The sequence below is a fragment of the Erythrolamprus reginae genome, chromosome Z (genome assembly GCF_031021105.1).
Source record: "Erythrolamprus reginae isolate rEryReg1 chromosome Z, rEryReg1.hap1, whole genome shotgun sequence".
NCBI classification, from domain to species: Eukaryota; Metazoa; Chordata; class Lepidosauria; order Squamata; family Dipsadidae; genus Erythrolamprus; species Erythrolamprus reginae.
The window spans coordinates 30,088,784-30,105,385 of record NC_091963.1 but is presented as its reverse complement, the minus strand read 5'-3'; the positions used below and the strand labels follow the sequence as shown (position 1 = coordinate 30,105,385).

Genomic DNA, 16,602 nt, shown 5'->3' with positions numbered 1-16,602 from the left:
AAGCTGTTATTTTTACAGAAACAAAAACTCTTGTGAAATCAAAAGATTTATATATTTCATTATATAAGTGTACTAGCATAATTTAGGGTTACATTATCAGCCCTAATAGTGGATTAGTCATTGTTACCTTTTTTGGTGCTAACCAACAAACCATTTCTTTTTTGAAAATCTAAAGATTTAAAATAAGCAATAAAAACTGAATTTCCCTTAGATGTACATTTCTACAGATACACTAATGCACAGATAGGTTATATACATATTGTTTTACAGCCTGATTATATTGCACTTGACTAATTAAAACAATATCAAGATTTAATCAATCACCCACCCGTGTATCCCAATGTCTGCCACAGACAGTATTTTGATAATCTTTAATCTGATTATGGTGATTGGTTTCCTTTCAGATGCTAATTTAATTTGTTAGACTTATAAGTCGCCCAACTCCTTGCGAACTCTGAGCGGCATACAGTAATAAAAATAATATAATAAGAACACTAAGAACGCAAAGCCAGAGCCGCCATAGAGAAGGCCCTCCCACGTGGCCCTGCCAATCAGCATTTTTTGGCCAACAGGACCTGGAGAAGGTTGACCCTGTGGGTTCTAGACGGTGGCTGGGAGATAGGTGGCAGGAGAGGTCCCAAAAAAAGATAAAACTTTTTTCATCTGTCCTGGCCAAGAAATAAGAAGTAGAAATGGTCAAGGACTTATAAATTTGAAGACTATCAATACCCGGAGAACTACAACTTCATTTCTACACAAGATATGTGTGTTTGCCAGATTTAACTGTTCAACATAAAGCATAAAATTGGAAAACTGTTTTTTTGGTGGGGGGATTGCAAGCTATATACATTAGTGGGAAACCACCCAAAATGGTAATGATGGATGGATGCTGCTGTACTAGTTGGAAGTAATAGCAATAGCACTTTGAGTTACATATCACCCATAATGCTTTACAAATACTTTCTGGGAGATTTATAATGTCTGCATATTGCCCCCAATAATCTGGGTCTTCATTTTACTGACCTCAGAAAAATGAAAGGCGAGCTAACCTTGAGTCCATTAGAATAAAACTCCAGACTGCGGACAGAATTAGTCTGCAATACTGCATAACCATCAGGATTCCTTAGAATCTGAAGGCCGAGTATTCTCACTTGCCCAAAAGGAAATTTAAATGTATTCTCACTTGCCCAAAAAGAAATTTAAATGTAGTCATTTTTTAAAACAGACATCTCCATCATGACAAATATCCATCACTGAGTCACATTCATTCTCATCATTTACAAAATCTATTCTTATTTGAAGTATAATGGAGAAGTGAAATATTGACGTCTGCTTTGGGAAATAAATGTATGAGCTGGAGTAGCACTTCATCTATTTCAGGAAGTTGATTTATTTTAACCAATACAGTACATGTAAGACTCTAATTGCAAAAAGCTAAAAAATTATGAGCTTGACTCAACAGTTGGGCACACATTCAATGTTCTGGAGATGTCATCTTTGCAAAGTTTCATTTTTTTCCATAACTTCATATGTAAGTCAATACATACACACCTTAAAATATTAAAATAAAATACAGTATAGTTATATATTTTTATCAATCATTCAAAGACCAATATCTTGTTTTGCACTTATACCAACAATCATCAGTCTGTCCTGCTTTTTTCCATTACACTCCCGTCATCTCACTTTGGTGGCCACTGGGTATCAAACTTGATTCTTCAAGGACCATCAGGTACCTAAAATCTGCCTGGGAGGTAACCTGAAGTGACATGAGGTTTATATAACTGGGATGCAAAAATCCAAAGGACCACTAGATGGGAGAAAAGATTTTTTGCCAGATGTTCTTTTCCTTGTCTTTTGATCTCTTCTGGATTTTTGCAATTTAGATTCAGGATGCCATCAGATTATGGGCAAACATCCTTCTACAACAGATTTATTGATTAGATGTGATGAAGTTACTGATTCCTGGCAAGTATGTAGATAGATCTTCTCCATGATGATATGTCTCTAATCTAGTCCAACTCTTCCAATGGTGTTTCCATCACCATTGAAATGAAGTAGTTACTTTGCTACTAGTTTATTCTTCCCTTCTATTTACAACAGAGCCACCAAACTTCCAATATAAACAGCAAGCTGAAGGTGGTTTTTGTTTTGCAAAATACTTAAAAAGGACATACAAATGAGAGGGCTATGTATAATAAATGGTAGGCTCAGCTCTTCTTCAAAAACAATCTTTTTAAATACACACAAAATGAATTCTGTTCTGTAGTTTGATGATTGCTCATCCTAATCACACTGCTGTCAATCCAACTAGAGAAGAAACAACAGACGCTGGTATTCCACCAGTTGAAACCACTCCAGGGACCTAAATTCCCAGGATTCCCCACCATTCCGGCCACTGGGAAAACTGCGATTCGTAATCCTAATGAATTTGGCGGTTACACGTTCGCAAAACGCCTCATCAGTCTCAGCACAGCTTGATGTCCAGTAGGCGCATGCCAAGTTGTAGCTACGCCTCTCCCTCCATCTCAGGAGAGAGGCGGCAACGGCGACCCTGGTTGGGCTGGGCCGAAGCAGGGTAGGAGTTCCTTTAGTGTCCCGGATGAGGGCGAGCGGGCTGGCCGGAAGAAGGAAAGCAGAAGGTAGGATCGAAGGAGGAAGAGGTGAGGAAGAGAAAACGTCGTCTTCATGCTCGGGCTCTCGGTCTACTTTTCCTAAATTCCCGGCTGGGAATTCTGGGAGTTGTAGTTTTGGGGTATTAGGAAAAAAGAGGATCTGGCGCTCGTCAGCAGAGGGCGCACAGGTTGCCATCCTGGGTTGGAACTTGATAGGTCCGGTCGCTGAGACCTATTCAAAGATGGCCGATCTTTCTTTCCGCCCTACCTATTCCCCCCCATCACGAAACATTTCCGGTTGCAGTATTGCGTCATTTCGGGGGACTGCTGTGTAGCTTCTGCAATATGTTGGGCTGGATAGAACTCGCAAAATACTCCACCCGTCCCTGACCAGATGGATCATATAGGAATGAAAGCTCACGATGGGTCTTAAAATGGATATCGGAAGCTTCTGTTAATGGGATTAGTCACAAAGAGGATGATCTCAAAATAGCATCTCAGAAAAGTGGGGATTTTAGTCAGCAAAGCTGGAGGACGCCAGGGTCAGCAAAGCTGCACAGCAGGGAAATTCTAAATGAAGTGGGGGGTGGGGGGAATTGGATTTAACCATAACATTTTGGAGTACATATTGGGCCCTTATGTCTCTCCACCCTAGAGCTGCTATTGGTTTGAAATGAAATGGGGTGCTGTAGGGTTTCCTGCTCAGGCAGGGGGTTGGACTCGATGACCTAACGGTCCCTTTCAACTCTATTAATAAAATAAAAAAAATAAAAGAAATGAAATGTTTTATTTGAAGCAGAGTGGTAGAAATACAGAATCCCTGTATTCTGCATTTGAAATCATCTAATAAAACGTTTAAAGCAAGCTAATATTTTCATACTATTTGTTTCCATGTTATTGATGCTTAGCTAGTTATTTAAGTCTCTGGTTGTTTAAAAACTTAACAAGGCTCTTTTGACAAGGTATTGGTCTTCTCTAAAGAGTGCCTGTAAGAGATGCTAGTATGCTTTATTGATCAAAAGAGGTTAGCCCTCAACTGTGGCAGATTACTCTAAATAAAAACTAAGGAATATAATATATATGCATGTATAGCAATACTAATGTTCTTATCTATATGGAACATCAAGACTGATCCTAATAATATTCTGAAAAAGTTTGTTAAAATGGTCCTAGCATTCACTTTTACAACCACTGAATTTTATAGTGTAATATGTACCTGCAAATAATAAAAACTTAGAAAGAGCAGTAGGCAATAAAATGTCTTGATTAAAACACAAATAACTAACAATATAGATAACCCAGCTGGAAATAAGAAAAACATTGATTGATGCTGGAACCAAAACTATTTGGATAAGTCCAGTATAAGAATATAAACACTCCAAAGTAGGCCAGATTAAAAAAAAAAAAAAAACCACTGCAGGCATGCCGTAAATACTCCCTTATTGTTGTAGGAAATACCACCTTGTCCAACATTTTCATTGTCTTTTTAAGGACAAAAGCTGGAGCCATTCTGAGTTTCTTCCACCCGTTCTATATTCCCAGGGCTGAACAATCACTTCATCTTTCTCAACCATTTCAAGGAGCATCTTAGAGAAGGTCTTTTATAGTAATTTCCTCTCTAACCTCTGCAAAGAGCTATTCAGAAAAGGTACTTGGAAGACAAAAGTTAGGAACCTAGCTGGTTGGTTTAAAGCTTGGTAGCTTGATAGTGAGTGTTGACCAGGAGACGGAGTTGATAACGTCTGGGTCAGTCAGGGTTTGAGCCAGGTCGTAAATCTGCGAGCAGCAGTGGTTCAAAAAGAGTGCTCTTTTTCTTCCGCTGTTGGCATCCTTCATACCGGAGGCTGACAAGAAAATAGCAAATTTGGCCATGTATGTTTGCCAAATGGTCTTTTCGGGGTCAAAATAGTCCGGTGCCTTGGCTACTGAAGACGCTTCAATGGTCGTTTAGCACACGTTGGTTCAACTCCCTTGTCGCCAGTGTAATAGATTCAAAAGGAGGCAGCGCGTTGGAAAAAAACTTTTATTTGTAGTCTGTTAGAATGGTAACCCTGTTAGCACTCTAAACAATTAGGCGTGAATAGCTGGGAGAAAGCGCGGGCAGTTGTAACTATTCTTTCTCCTTTCTAGTAGTGTGGCTTTGACAGCCATTATTTTTTCCCGCTTGGAATAATGTGGCCAATCAGTGCCCTTTATTCAAATCCCAAACTTTGGGTGACCTTAATCTCTTAATACATTTACATGTTCAACAGGTAGTCCTCAATTTGTGATCACAATTCAGCCTAAAAATTCTGATGCTAAGCAAAACATTTGTTAAGTGAGTTTTCCCCCCATTTTACAATCTTTCTTGCCATAATTAAGTGAATCGTTGCAGTTAAGTTAGTAACAAGATTATTAAGTGAATACGGCTTTCCCATTTTACTAAAAGGTTACAAAAAATTATCACGTGACCCCAGAACACTGAACCATCAAAAAATTGAGCTAGTTGCTGAATCTTGATGACGTGATCGTGGAGATGCTACAAAGGTTATAAATGTGAAAGCCAGTCATAATTCACAAGTTGCTTTTTTCAGTGCCATTGTAACTGAATAGTCGCTATATAAATGGTTTTAACTCAATTACCCGTATTGCTTTCCCAACCTGTTGCCTGTGAAATATGGTCTATTGGACTTATCCATATCGAGTTGGCGGAGGATACTGTAATAGTTATTCCAACCAAAGAACAATGCCACACTACATGCCATATCATTGAAAGAAGTACAAATACTAAGGCTTGAAACACAGTCAGATGCCGTTCAATTTCATTTCAAGAGATAGAAGCGGTTCCCTTCATTAATTATAATTGGATTCATAATTATATAGCACGGAAGAGACATACTTCTGTCATATTAAATCAAAATAACCAACTTTTCATAGTCCACTTCTAGAGCTTGAGCTCGTATTACTGTATACTGAGTAATGATTATACCGGCTGGAAAATTATGGAACACATCTGGAGAGTTAATAGAATGGAAAGAGAGCAGTAAGGAGAGATTTCTGTATCTGACTGTTCCAATTTGCAGCTTAGGGTCTAAAAAGAGAGGCAGTTTGGTCTAGTAGTTAAGGAACCACGCTTAAAACATGGAGACCATGAGTTCTGCTCTGCCTTAGTCATGAAAGCCATCTGAATGATGTTAATTCTACCTGAAACTTCTTCCATAAGAAGCAAAATGTTTTCAGAGGAGAAAAAAAACGTAAGAAAGTCCGGTTGCCTTTTTTAAAAAGTGCTTTGGGACTTTATAGGTTTACTGTTATAGGGAAAATAGGAGGAAGAACGTTTGATGGACATGCTTGCTGCCTTGAGTTATTTGTAAAAATAATAAAGGAATGCAAATAATGATATATAATTGGAAAGGGTTAGGGTTTGTTTGTTTTTGCAAGTACAGTGATCCCTCTATTATCGCGAGGGTTCCGTTCCAAGACCCCTCGCGATAATCGATTTTTCGCGATGTAGGGTTGCGGAAGTAAAAACACCATCTGCGCATGCGCGCCCTTTTTTTCTATGGCCGCGCTTGCGTAGATGGTGGAGTTTGCGTTCCCCGCCGCCCACGCAAAGGGGAAACCCGATTCGGCTCCTCGCTGCTGCTGCGCTACCGAGCAGATCAGCTGCTTGGCGGCCGAAGGAACCTTCCCTGGGTCTTCCCCCTCTTGCTGGCGGGCGGGCGAGCGAGCGGCGGGCATCAGCGAGGAGCTGGGGTTTCCCCTTTGCGTGGGCGGCCGGGAAGACCCAGGGAAGGTTCCTTCGGCCGCCCAGCAGCTGATCTGCTCGATAGCGCAGCAGCAACGAGGAGCCGAATCGGGGTTTCCCCTTTGTGTGCGGGGAAACCCCGATTCGGCTCCTCGCTGCTGCTGCGCTACCGAGCAGATCAGCTGCTGGGCAGCCTAAGGAACCTTCCCTGGGTCTTCCCGGCCGCTCATGCAAAGGAGAAACCCCGGCTCCTCGCTGATGCCCGCCGCTCGCCCGCCCGCCAGCAAGAGGGGGAGAGATAGAGAAAAAGAGAGAAGGAAAGAAAGAGATGAGAGAGGGAGGAAGAGAGTGTGAGAGAGGAAGAAGCAAGATAGAGAAAGAGAGAGAGAAAGAAAGATGAGAAAGGAAGGAAGAGAGTGACGTCATCGGTGGAAAAATCGCGATATAGCGTTTCGCGAAGATCGAGATCGCGAAACTCGAGGGATCACTGTATTTGGTTCATAAACAAATACTAGATGTGAAGCTCTTTGAACATCTGAAAGCACTGCATGGACAATAAGCATTATTTTTAAACACTGTAAAAGGAGTCCTGTCCAGGCTCCCAGGGGGGATTGATACACATTTTTTTTTAGTAATACTGTAGTTGTAAAACTACAGCTTAGTAACTAGCCATTGCGCATCTAATTTCATACTATGTGATTTCAGATACCAGCTTCAGAGATAACGAGCAAGTAAATCTACAGTTTTAGTAACAAATGATTGGGGATTAGGGTTTTGACTCATCACAAATCCCTTTTCAAACTTTCCCTCCAGAAGAACTAATTTTATTGGTTAGTCTTAATTTCATCAGTTAAAAGTAAATTCCATCTTATGGGCTTTTTTGAATAGAAGGCAGGATATAAAATAAATGGTTTAATAAAAATCAAGATATTCCAATGATTCCAACATGCTTTTATACATATCAAATAAACTAATATTATTTTGAGTGTCCAGGTAGAAAATCAAAATATAAATGGCATTTTTATTTTATTTTATTTTATTTTATTTTTTATTTACTTACTTACTTACTTACTTACTTACTTACTTACTTACTTACTTACTTACTTACTTACTTACTTACTTACTTACTTATTAGATTTGTATGCCGCCCCTCTCCGTAACTCGGGTCGGCTCACAACAATAAAACAATTCAAGACAAATCTAATAATTTAAAAACATTAAAAAAAAACCTGTTATTAAAACAGACATACATACAAACATACCATACATGAATTGTATAGGCCCGGGGGAGATGTCTCAATTCCCCCATGCCTGACGGCAGAGGTGGGTTTTAAGGAGTTTACGAAAGGCAAGGAGGGTGGGGGCAGTTCTAATCTCAGGGGGGAGCTGGTTCCAGAGGGTCGGGGCCACCACAGAGAAGGCTAGAATATTATGTTACTCTATAAATTATGTGATACCATTCTATATCCTGTATAATCATCAGGATGTAATATGAAAAAGAAGATTGCTAAATTTTAAGCTGATTCATCATTCTTTTTCTGAATATTAAATTCAATCAATGAATAAACGCCACTGGATAAATCTACACAATATGATAAACCATAAATCATGGTTAAAAACTATGACAGATATTTATACGGCATGCTAACTTATAACCATAGAACCATATAATGCTTCATATTACTGTATATGTAAAACAAGACTTTTGTTAATAAAAGAACATCCATTGACGGAAGACAATTACATTTCTTCAATAGGTCTCCTGATACAACCATATTTAATGTCTGTGTGAAAAATTTATTAACATCTGATTTTGTTTTTTTAAAGGTACATATTTGATGAAATAATATATTGCATGTTACAGATGTTTTCCTGAGAAAAAAGAAAAACAGATTGGAACTATGTCTATTTTCTGCAAAATCTTACTGAAACCAGAGGTTGAAGAATATCTCAGGGCTACATTTAAAAATGATGAGGTAAGTACCACTTTGGTTGATTAAAATACAATGCACCAAGCGAAATTAGATTGCGGTCATCAGGATGTTGTCCTGTGAAACTTAATTTATAATACTGGCTTGTATTGTACTGACAGTGTTACAATTCTGTGCAGCTCTCTATATCATTAGAAAAAAAATACAGGGCTGTATTTTTATAATTACTGCATTTTTCAGGGTTATAAACAGCTATTGGTGTATTGGGTTATCAAGCCATTGCATTGGCAACATATTATATCATGGTTGGAGTAAGAATTGATATTGTCCAAATAATGGTATTATAGTGAGTATAGTGCTGTTGCTTCTAGAATTGATATGTGTCACACCAACCATTTTAAATAATAATGATTTTATTTTAGTTTATTATTTTATGCAACTTGATCTTGCTACAAAGTGAAATCTAAACACAGTGTTCCCTCGATTTTCGCGGGTTTGAACTTCGGGAATAGCCTATACCAGATTTTTTTTAAAAAAAAATTAATTAAAAAACACTTCAGTTTTTTTTTTTCATATACCACGGTTTTTCCCGCCCGATGACGTCATACGTCATCGCTAAACTAATAATTTTTGCAAATGAATAACAAAAAAATAATTATTGTTAATAAATAATTATGTTTATAAATATCAGGATCACTAAGTGTCTTATTCAATGGTGAGTACCAGTAATAATGGTGAGTAAATGGTTGTTAAGGGAATGGGAAATATAATTTAGGGGTTTAAAGTGTTAAGGGATACTGTTCATAGCCAAAAATGGTGTATTTACTTCCGCATCTCGACTTCGCGGAAATTCGACTTTCGTGGGCGGTCTCAGAACGCATCCCCCGCAAAAATTGAGGGAACACTGTATTCAGAACAAATATATAGAATTACTATTGTGTATATGGTAAATGAGGCAGGGAGGAATACGCAGGGCTTGTTTAAGGAAGAAAATGTCTGAAAGAAGACAATATTTAATGCCAGATATTGCAACTGAGAGATGTAAAATTTTATTTATCAGAATATAATGAGTTATCTTTTTCTTCAAGCTACTTACGTTTTTATATAAAATATATTGATTCTAAAGATGTTTATTAAACAATATGAAAGGTAGTCCTTGACTTACAACTGTTATTTAATGACAGTCAAGCTTACAAGAGCACTGCAAAAAGTGACTTATGACCATTTCCCACACTTACGACCATTGAAACATCCCCATGATCACATGATCAAAATTTGAGTGGTTGGTAACTGACTCATATTTATGACTATTGCAGTTCCTTGGGTTTATGTGATCATCTTTCTGACAAGCAAAGTCAAAGGTGAAACCAGTTTCACTTAACAACCATGTTATTCATTTAACAATTGCAATGAATTGCTGAACAACAATGGCAAGAAAAGTCATAAAGTGGCACAAAACTCACTTAAATGTTTCAATTTAGCAACTTAAACTTTGGACTAAATTGTGACCATTAGTCAAAGAATACCCGTGTTTTAAGAGGAGATGAAATCAGCATACAAGAAAGAAATCTGGAAGTTATTTACATTTCATTTCTAAATAAACTTACTTAAATTTATAAGTTGAAGATATATAAGTTAAAATAACATAAATCTAAAGTAATATGATTATACCATAAAATGCTATTATTGGTCCATTAAATTTCTTTTCTTTCTTTATTTTTATTTTAAGATTATAACATGTATTGGTCCACTGAAAGCAGAAGAGAAATATGAGTCTTTGTTAAATAACCTAGCACACCCACCAGCTTTTACCAGTGTCCGTGTAAACACACATTTGGCTCCTGTAGAATATGTAAGACATCTGCTTTCCAAAGAGATCCAAAAGGTCAGTCTTTTATTTCCTTTATTTCTTATTTATCTACTTATTTCCTTTACTTCCTTGTTTATCTACTTATTGACTTATGACCACAATTGAAATTGGAATTTTTGCCATGTCATTCTGTCTGCAAGTCATATCAAAACCAATTTTATGACATTTTTATGGTTATTATTATTATTATTATTATTATTATTTATTAGATTTGTATGCCGCCCCTCTCTGTAGACTCGTTGTCGTTAAGCAAATCATTATGGTTGTTAAGTACTTTGAGCTGCCCCAAGTCTTCGGAGAGGGCGGCATACAAATCTAATTTATTATTATTATTATTATTATTATTATTATTATTATTATTATTATTATTATGTCAGTGCAACACAGCAAACGAGATCACTATGCTGGATTTTGTCTTTCATCACCAGTCGGGCGCTTCCCAAGCACCTAGGACTGTGTGATGTAGCGGCGAATTATGTTTGCCGATCCCAGTAAAGCGGCCTTTTGCAATTGACAGATGGAGATTTTGTCAATTCCGATGGTTTTCAAATGTCCGCTGAGATCCTTTGGTACTGCGCCCAGGGTGCCAAGTACCACTGGGACCACTTTCACTGGCTTATGCCAGAGTTGTTGCAGCTCGATTTTTAGATCTTCGTTTTTCACTAATTTATCTGGTGAAATAGTTTAGTTAAATTATTGTTGTTGTTGTTATTATTATTATTATTATTATTATTATTATTATTATTATTATTATTATTATTATTAAATTACACAATCATTAAGTGAATCCAGTCTCCCCAACGGGTGCTTTTTGCTATAAATTGTCAAAAGTTGAAAATTGAAATCACATGACTGAAATTGATCTTAAAGCCAAGCCAGTTGCCAAATAACCAAATTGTGATCATATTATATCATTGGGGCAGTGGAATAATTATGTCATATTTTACCTTTAATTTTGAACTATAAACAACTATCGTAAGTTGAACACTACCGGTAACCAAGGCTGCTGCATATAACATAAAGCTAAACTATAGGATAAAATTTTAATAAAAATAATTAAAAATATTTGCAATTACCAATGTTTTTTATTTAGAGCTTTTTTGAAATATTGGGATTTCAAAACAATCAGACACATTGTGTTGCTGGCATAGCCTGTAAGAATAAATAAATTACAATCAAATAAATTGCATATTTATTTTATTTATTTATTTATTTATTGGATTTGTATGCCGCCCTCTCCGGAGACTCGGGGCGGCTAACAGCAACAATAAAACAGTGTACAATAGTAATTCAATACTAAAAACGATTAAAAACCCATTAATATAAAAACCAAACATACATACATACATACATACCATGCATAGAATTGTAAAGGCCTAGGGGGAAAGAGAATCTCAATTCCCCCATGCCTGACGGCAGAGGTGGGTTTTAAGTAGCTTACAAAAGGCAAGGAGGGTGGGGGCAATTCTAATCTTTGGGGGGAGTTGGTTCCAGAGGGCCGGGGCCGCCACAGAGAAGGCTCTTCCCCTTGGTCCCGCCAAATGACATTGTTTAGTTGACGGGACCCGGAGAAGATCCACTCTGTGGGACCTAACTGGTCGCTGGGATTCGTGCGGCAGAAGGCGGTCCCTAAGATAATCTGGTCCGGTGCCATGAAGGGCTTTATAGGTCATAATCAACACTTTGAATTGTAACCGGAAATTGATTGGCAACCAATGCAGACTGCGGAGTGTTGGTGTAACATGGGCATATTTAGGGAAGCCCATGATTGCTCTCGCAGCTGCATTCTGCACGATCTGAAGTTTCCGAACACTTTTCAAAGGTAGCCCCATGTAGAGAGCATTACAGTAGTCCAGCCTTGAGGTGATGAGGGCATGAGTGACTGTGAGCAGTGACTCCCGGTCCAAGTAGGGCCGCAACTGGTGCGCAAGGCAAACCTGGGTGAACGCTCCCCTCGCCACAGCTGAAAGATGTTTCTCTAATGTAAGCTGTGGATCGAGGAGGACGGCCAAGTTGCGAACCTTCTCTGAGGTTATAAATTAGAGTGAAAGAAATCAACTTTAAGAGAAGGAGTAAAGTGATGTTTTGGATTACCTACAACTCTAAAACCCAGCTATGGCATGCTAAAGCAAGTAAGAAATGGAGTTAGATTTTACCATTGATTTTTTTAAATTATGGCCGATGAAGCAAAATTGGCTTTCCTCAGCCTATTGTGCTTTTGAAAACCTAAATCAGGGGCTACAAGGAGGCATTGAATTTATAATGGTTTCTCCAGCTCCAGAATACCTTATTCTAAGGCCTAAAACCACTAGTAGCACAACATCTCCTTCTGATTCAAGTGTCTAAAATATCATGCCAGAACATTTTTTCTTCTTTTTAAAAGAATTATTCTTATTTTTGTTTCAGAGAACATTTGCTCTATATTATTTGATCTGCAAAGCAGATGGTTATGTAATGCCAGTATATCTGTCTTGGCAAATCCGACTCTAGAGTTAAATAAATAATGAACATTTCAGCATTTAACGGGAGTCAGTGTAAAGCAAAGATATGTTTAGAATCAGCTTATACCAAAGCTTTCCTTAGTATGCTAACATAGAGTGAACAGTGAAAATAATCAGCATTGTGGCTTTTTTTTTTTTAAAAGAAAGAAATGCAACTACATTATTGCTTGAGTTCCATTCCATTATCAAACATCCCCAAAAGGGACTCGATTGTTCATTTTGATATTAGATATATGTACATCATTAAGTCTAATCTAACCAAAGGTACTCAGTAACATGCTACCTCTGTGCTTGCTAATAATTCAAAGTGTTGGTTATGACCTATAAAGCCCTTCATGGCACCGGACCAGATTACCTCAGGGACCGCCTTCTGCTGCACGAATCCCAGCGACCAGTCAGGTCCCACAGAGTGGGTCTTCTCCAGGTCCCGTCAACCAAACAATATCGCTTGGCGGGACCCAGAGGAAGAGCCTTCTCTGTGACGGCCCCGGCCCTCTGGAACCAACTCCCCCCAGAGATTAGAATTGCCCCCACCCTCCTTGCCTTTCAAAAGTTGCTTAAAACCCACCTCTGCCATCAGGCATGGGGGAACTGAGATATACTTTCCCCCTAGGCCTTTACAATTTTATGCATGGTATGTCTGTATGTATGATTGGTTTTTATATAATGGGCTTTTAACTGTTTTTAGTATTGGATTTTGTTATATATTGTTTTGTTTTGTTTTTTCCATTGCTTGGCAGTTTATTGTATGAGCCTAACAATCGTATAATGCATTAATTTAAAGGTTGGTGGAAATTTAGCATTCCAGGATTGCAAAAGAAAATCAAATATAAATGTAATGTCATAAACTTAATAAATTATGCTCTGAGCCATCCTGCCTAAACTTTTTTTAAGAATTAAGAGATATTAAACAAAAATGATTATCTAAAACTTGTTTTGCATCTTATATATTGTTTTATTGCTGTTGTTCGCCGCGGAGAGGGGCGGCATACAAATCCAATAAAAAAATAAAAAAATTCAAGAGAAAAACCATTCCTTCCATTTTTACTGTATGAACTGTACTGTACTATCACCTGCAAATGAAGTAGAATGTATTACATAACCCGTATTTCAGATATCCTTTTGCACTTCGTTAATTTCTCTAGAGATACAGAGGCACTTTGTCCAAATACAGGTATGTGTTTTCATAAATGCCGAAAATTTAAGTGCTATGTAAAATTGGGGAAATGTCCACAGTATAATTCCATTTGGAAACTTACTTATTTTTGGTAGGATCTGAAGCACATTAATGAATGTATTTTTGAAATCTGAAAGGAAGCATGTCATTGCAAGTTGTACAGTAGTGCTAGCCACTGCAGGATCAAAATCTGCATGATACTGTCTCTCCTGCAGACATTGGTATTATTATATAATACAGTCTCTTTTTATTTGACCACAAATATTTGTGTCTGCTGGAAATGTTAGAGATAATAGTATAACTAAAATGTACTCACCTTCCACTTACAGCAATATGAAAATCTTAGTGTTCCAGTTCTACAACATCCAGAACTTCCTGACATGTTACTTATTCCTGTTCTTGGACCCAGGTTTGTGTGTGTGTATGTGTGTGTCTGTGTATGTTTGTGTGTTCATGTTTAATTTCATTCTAGGGAACTTCAAGCATTCCTAGACCAATCCTGATTTTGAATATACAGTGATACCTCATCTTACAAACGCCTCGTCATACAAACTTTTCGAGATACAAACCCGGGGTTTAAGATTTTTTTTGCCTCTTCTTACAAATTATTTTCACCTTACAAATCCACCGCCGCCGCTGGATGCCCCGCCTCCGGACTTCAGTTGCCAGCGAAGCACCTGTTTTTGCGCTGCTGGGATTTCCCTGAGGCTCCCCTCTATGGGAAACCCCACCTCCGGACTTCCGTGTTTTTGTGATGCTGCAGGGGAATCCCAGCAGGGGAATCCCAGCAGCACAAAAACGGGCGCTTCGCTAGCAACAGAAGTCTGGAGGTGGGGTTTCCCAGTGAGGGGAATCTCAGTGAAATTGCAGCATCGCAAAAACACAGAGGTCCAGAGGTGGGGTTTCGAGGCAAAAGGGGTGAATTTTGGGCTTGCACACATTAAACAGTTTCCCATTGATCCCCATGGGAAACATTGTTTCGTCTTACAAACTTTTCACCTTAAGAACCTCGTCCCGGAACCAATTAAGTTTGTAAGACAAGGTATCACTGTATAGCTGATATATGAAAAACATATATCCATTATCACATCTTATCAACACGGCATTAATAATATTCATTATTAATAAATATTAACATATTCATTTTAAACCATACTTTGATATGAAGGAGATAAATCGCAGCAAATCTTGATCTTATATGTTTGCCTTCCATGGATGATCCTTCATATTTCTTTGATAAAATGTGGAAGGAATTTCAAGCAGGCTAAATTCACACCGTGATTTTATATAGCTTTTGCATGCTTGGACAAAAGACAAACCAAAGATAATTAAATATTTTTATTCTATTCAAAACAGTTACTTATCAATATCTTGGATCTTTTTACATAATTATCTCTATACTGGAGGATGAAAGGAAAACATAACTGAAATCTCTTTCCCTAGAATGTCAGTGTTTTAATATTTAATATTTACTGTGCTGTGATCCATGATGGGGGAAAATTGCAATTAGTAATAATTTGCAGAGCTTTGGATTGGATTATGAAGAAGTGCTTCGGAACACTGAAGAGTGCTAATATGCACCTGCCTGAAAGTCATTAAAGCACTAAATCACCTCAATTTTGTTTTAGGATTGTTTGACTGTCATATAGAGATCCTGCAAACAGATGCAGCTGCTGTAATAAGTCTCAGATAGATACTGTGTTTGTTCTATAATGTGTTCTGAAACAGGGGTCCCCAACCTTTCTCACGGACTGACAGTGGTGGCAGCAGCGGGCGGGGTGTGTGCAGGGGATAGCTTTGCATGCTCAATCCTATGCATGTACAAATGAAGCTTCACATGCTCATTTGCCACTTCCGTGACCCAGTTCTCAACAGGCCACGGACTGGTATTCGTCCACAGCCTGGAAATTGGGAAATCCTGTTTTGCAGAATATTCACTCAATGAAAACAGGAGTTCTATGTAGTTAAATTTCAGATATCTAGAAACAGATCATGTGTGTGATTAGCTATCAATAATTTAACCTTTCTAAATGTTACTTCTTTTTAAAATAACTCCTTAATTTTATAAAACACATATTTACATTCTTTAATGTGACTTTTACCTACAATTATTGAAAGCTGCAACTTTAAAATGGAAAGATTTCAGATAAAATTAAAAAATCTAGAAAGCAAATGTAAATACAAAACCACCTCCACCTGTAGGTGGGAGTGGGAAGTGGTCAAGTTAGCATTTTAAAGTAGTAATATTAATAAATAATTTTATTTAAATATCATTGTTCTATTTCAGAAAGGATCTGCAAAAATTGCCAAATGAAGTAATTGTTAATGCACAATGTGGAAGTGCGGTGCTTCGTGGAGCACACGTTTATGCTCCTGGAATTATATCCACTTCAAAATGTAAGAGTGATTGTATATGTTTAATGATTTTTTAAAATTATGGTCATTGTCTAGAATTGCAAACAAAAATGAGTTAAATATAAAGTAAAAAAAAAAAAGCTGGGTGGGTTCATTAAAGTCTGCCTAATTTTACAGGCAGCATAACAAAATCTAGCTACATTCAAGGAGAATGACTGGTACTGTTCTAATAACTATTGTACATAAAAAAAAAGATTGGATTTTGCCAGCTGTTTAACAGGAAAAGAATTTGCAAAATGAGCTGTAGTTTCAACGCGGGTGGATTCCCATTTTTGCTGCTACCTGTGCACTGCGCGTGCAGCTTCTGTTGTCCTGCATGCATACACATGTGTCCCACCAGGAAGCAAAATCTAGCGATGGGACACG

At 37.7% G+C, this 16,602-nt stretch overlaps 1 protein-coding gene across 3 annotated transcripts in view; it reads left to right on the top strand.

Annotated features, from left to right (window-relative positions):
- The first annotated feature begins 2,583 nt into the window (after positions 1–2,583).
- The window catches only part of NSUN6 (NOP2/Sun RNA methyltransferase 6), a 37,174-nt gene continuing 23,155 nt past the window's right edge, over positions 2,584–16,602 (top strand). For all 3 annotated transcript variants that reach the window (XM_070767135.1, XM_070767134.1, XM_070767132.1), the window contains exons 1-5: positions 2,584–2,663; positions 8,207–8,318; positions 10,003–10,158; positions 14,151–14,230; positions 16,109–16,218. In XM_070767135.1, coding sequence (XP_070623236.1) covers positions 8,244–8,318; positions 10,003–10,158; positions 14,151–14,230; positions 16,109–16,218 — 421 coding nt within the window. In that variant the 5' untranslated portion in view covers positions 2,584–2,663; positions 8,207–8,243. The remainder of the gene's footprint in view (positions 2,664–8,206; positions 8,319–10,002; positions 10,159–14,150; positions 14,231–16,108; positions 16,219–16,602) is intronic.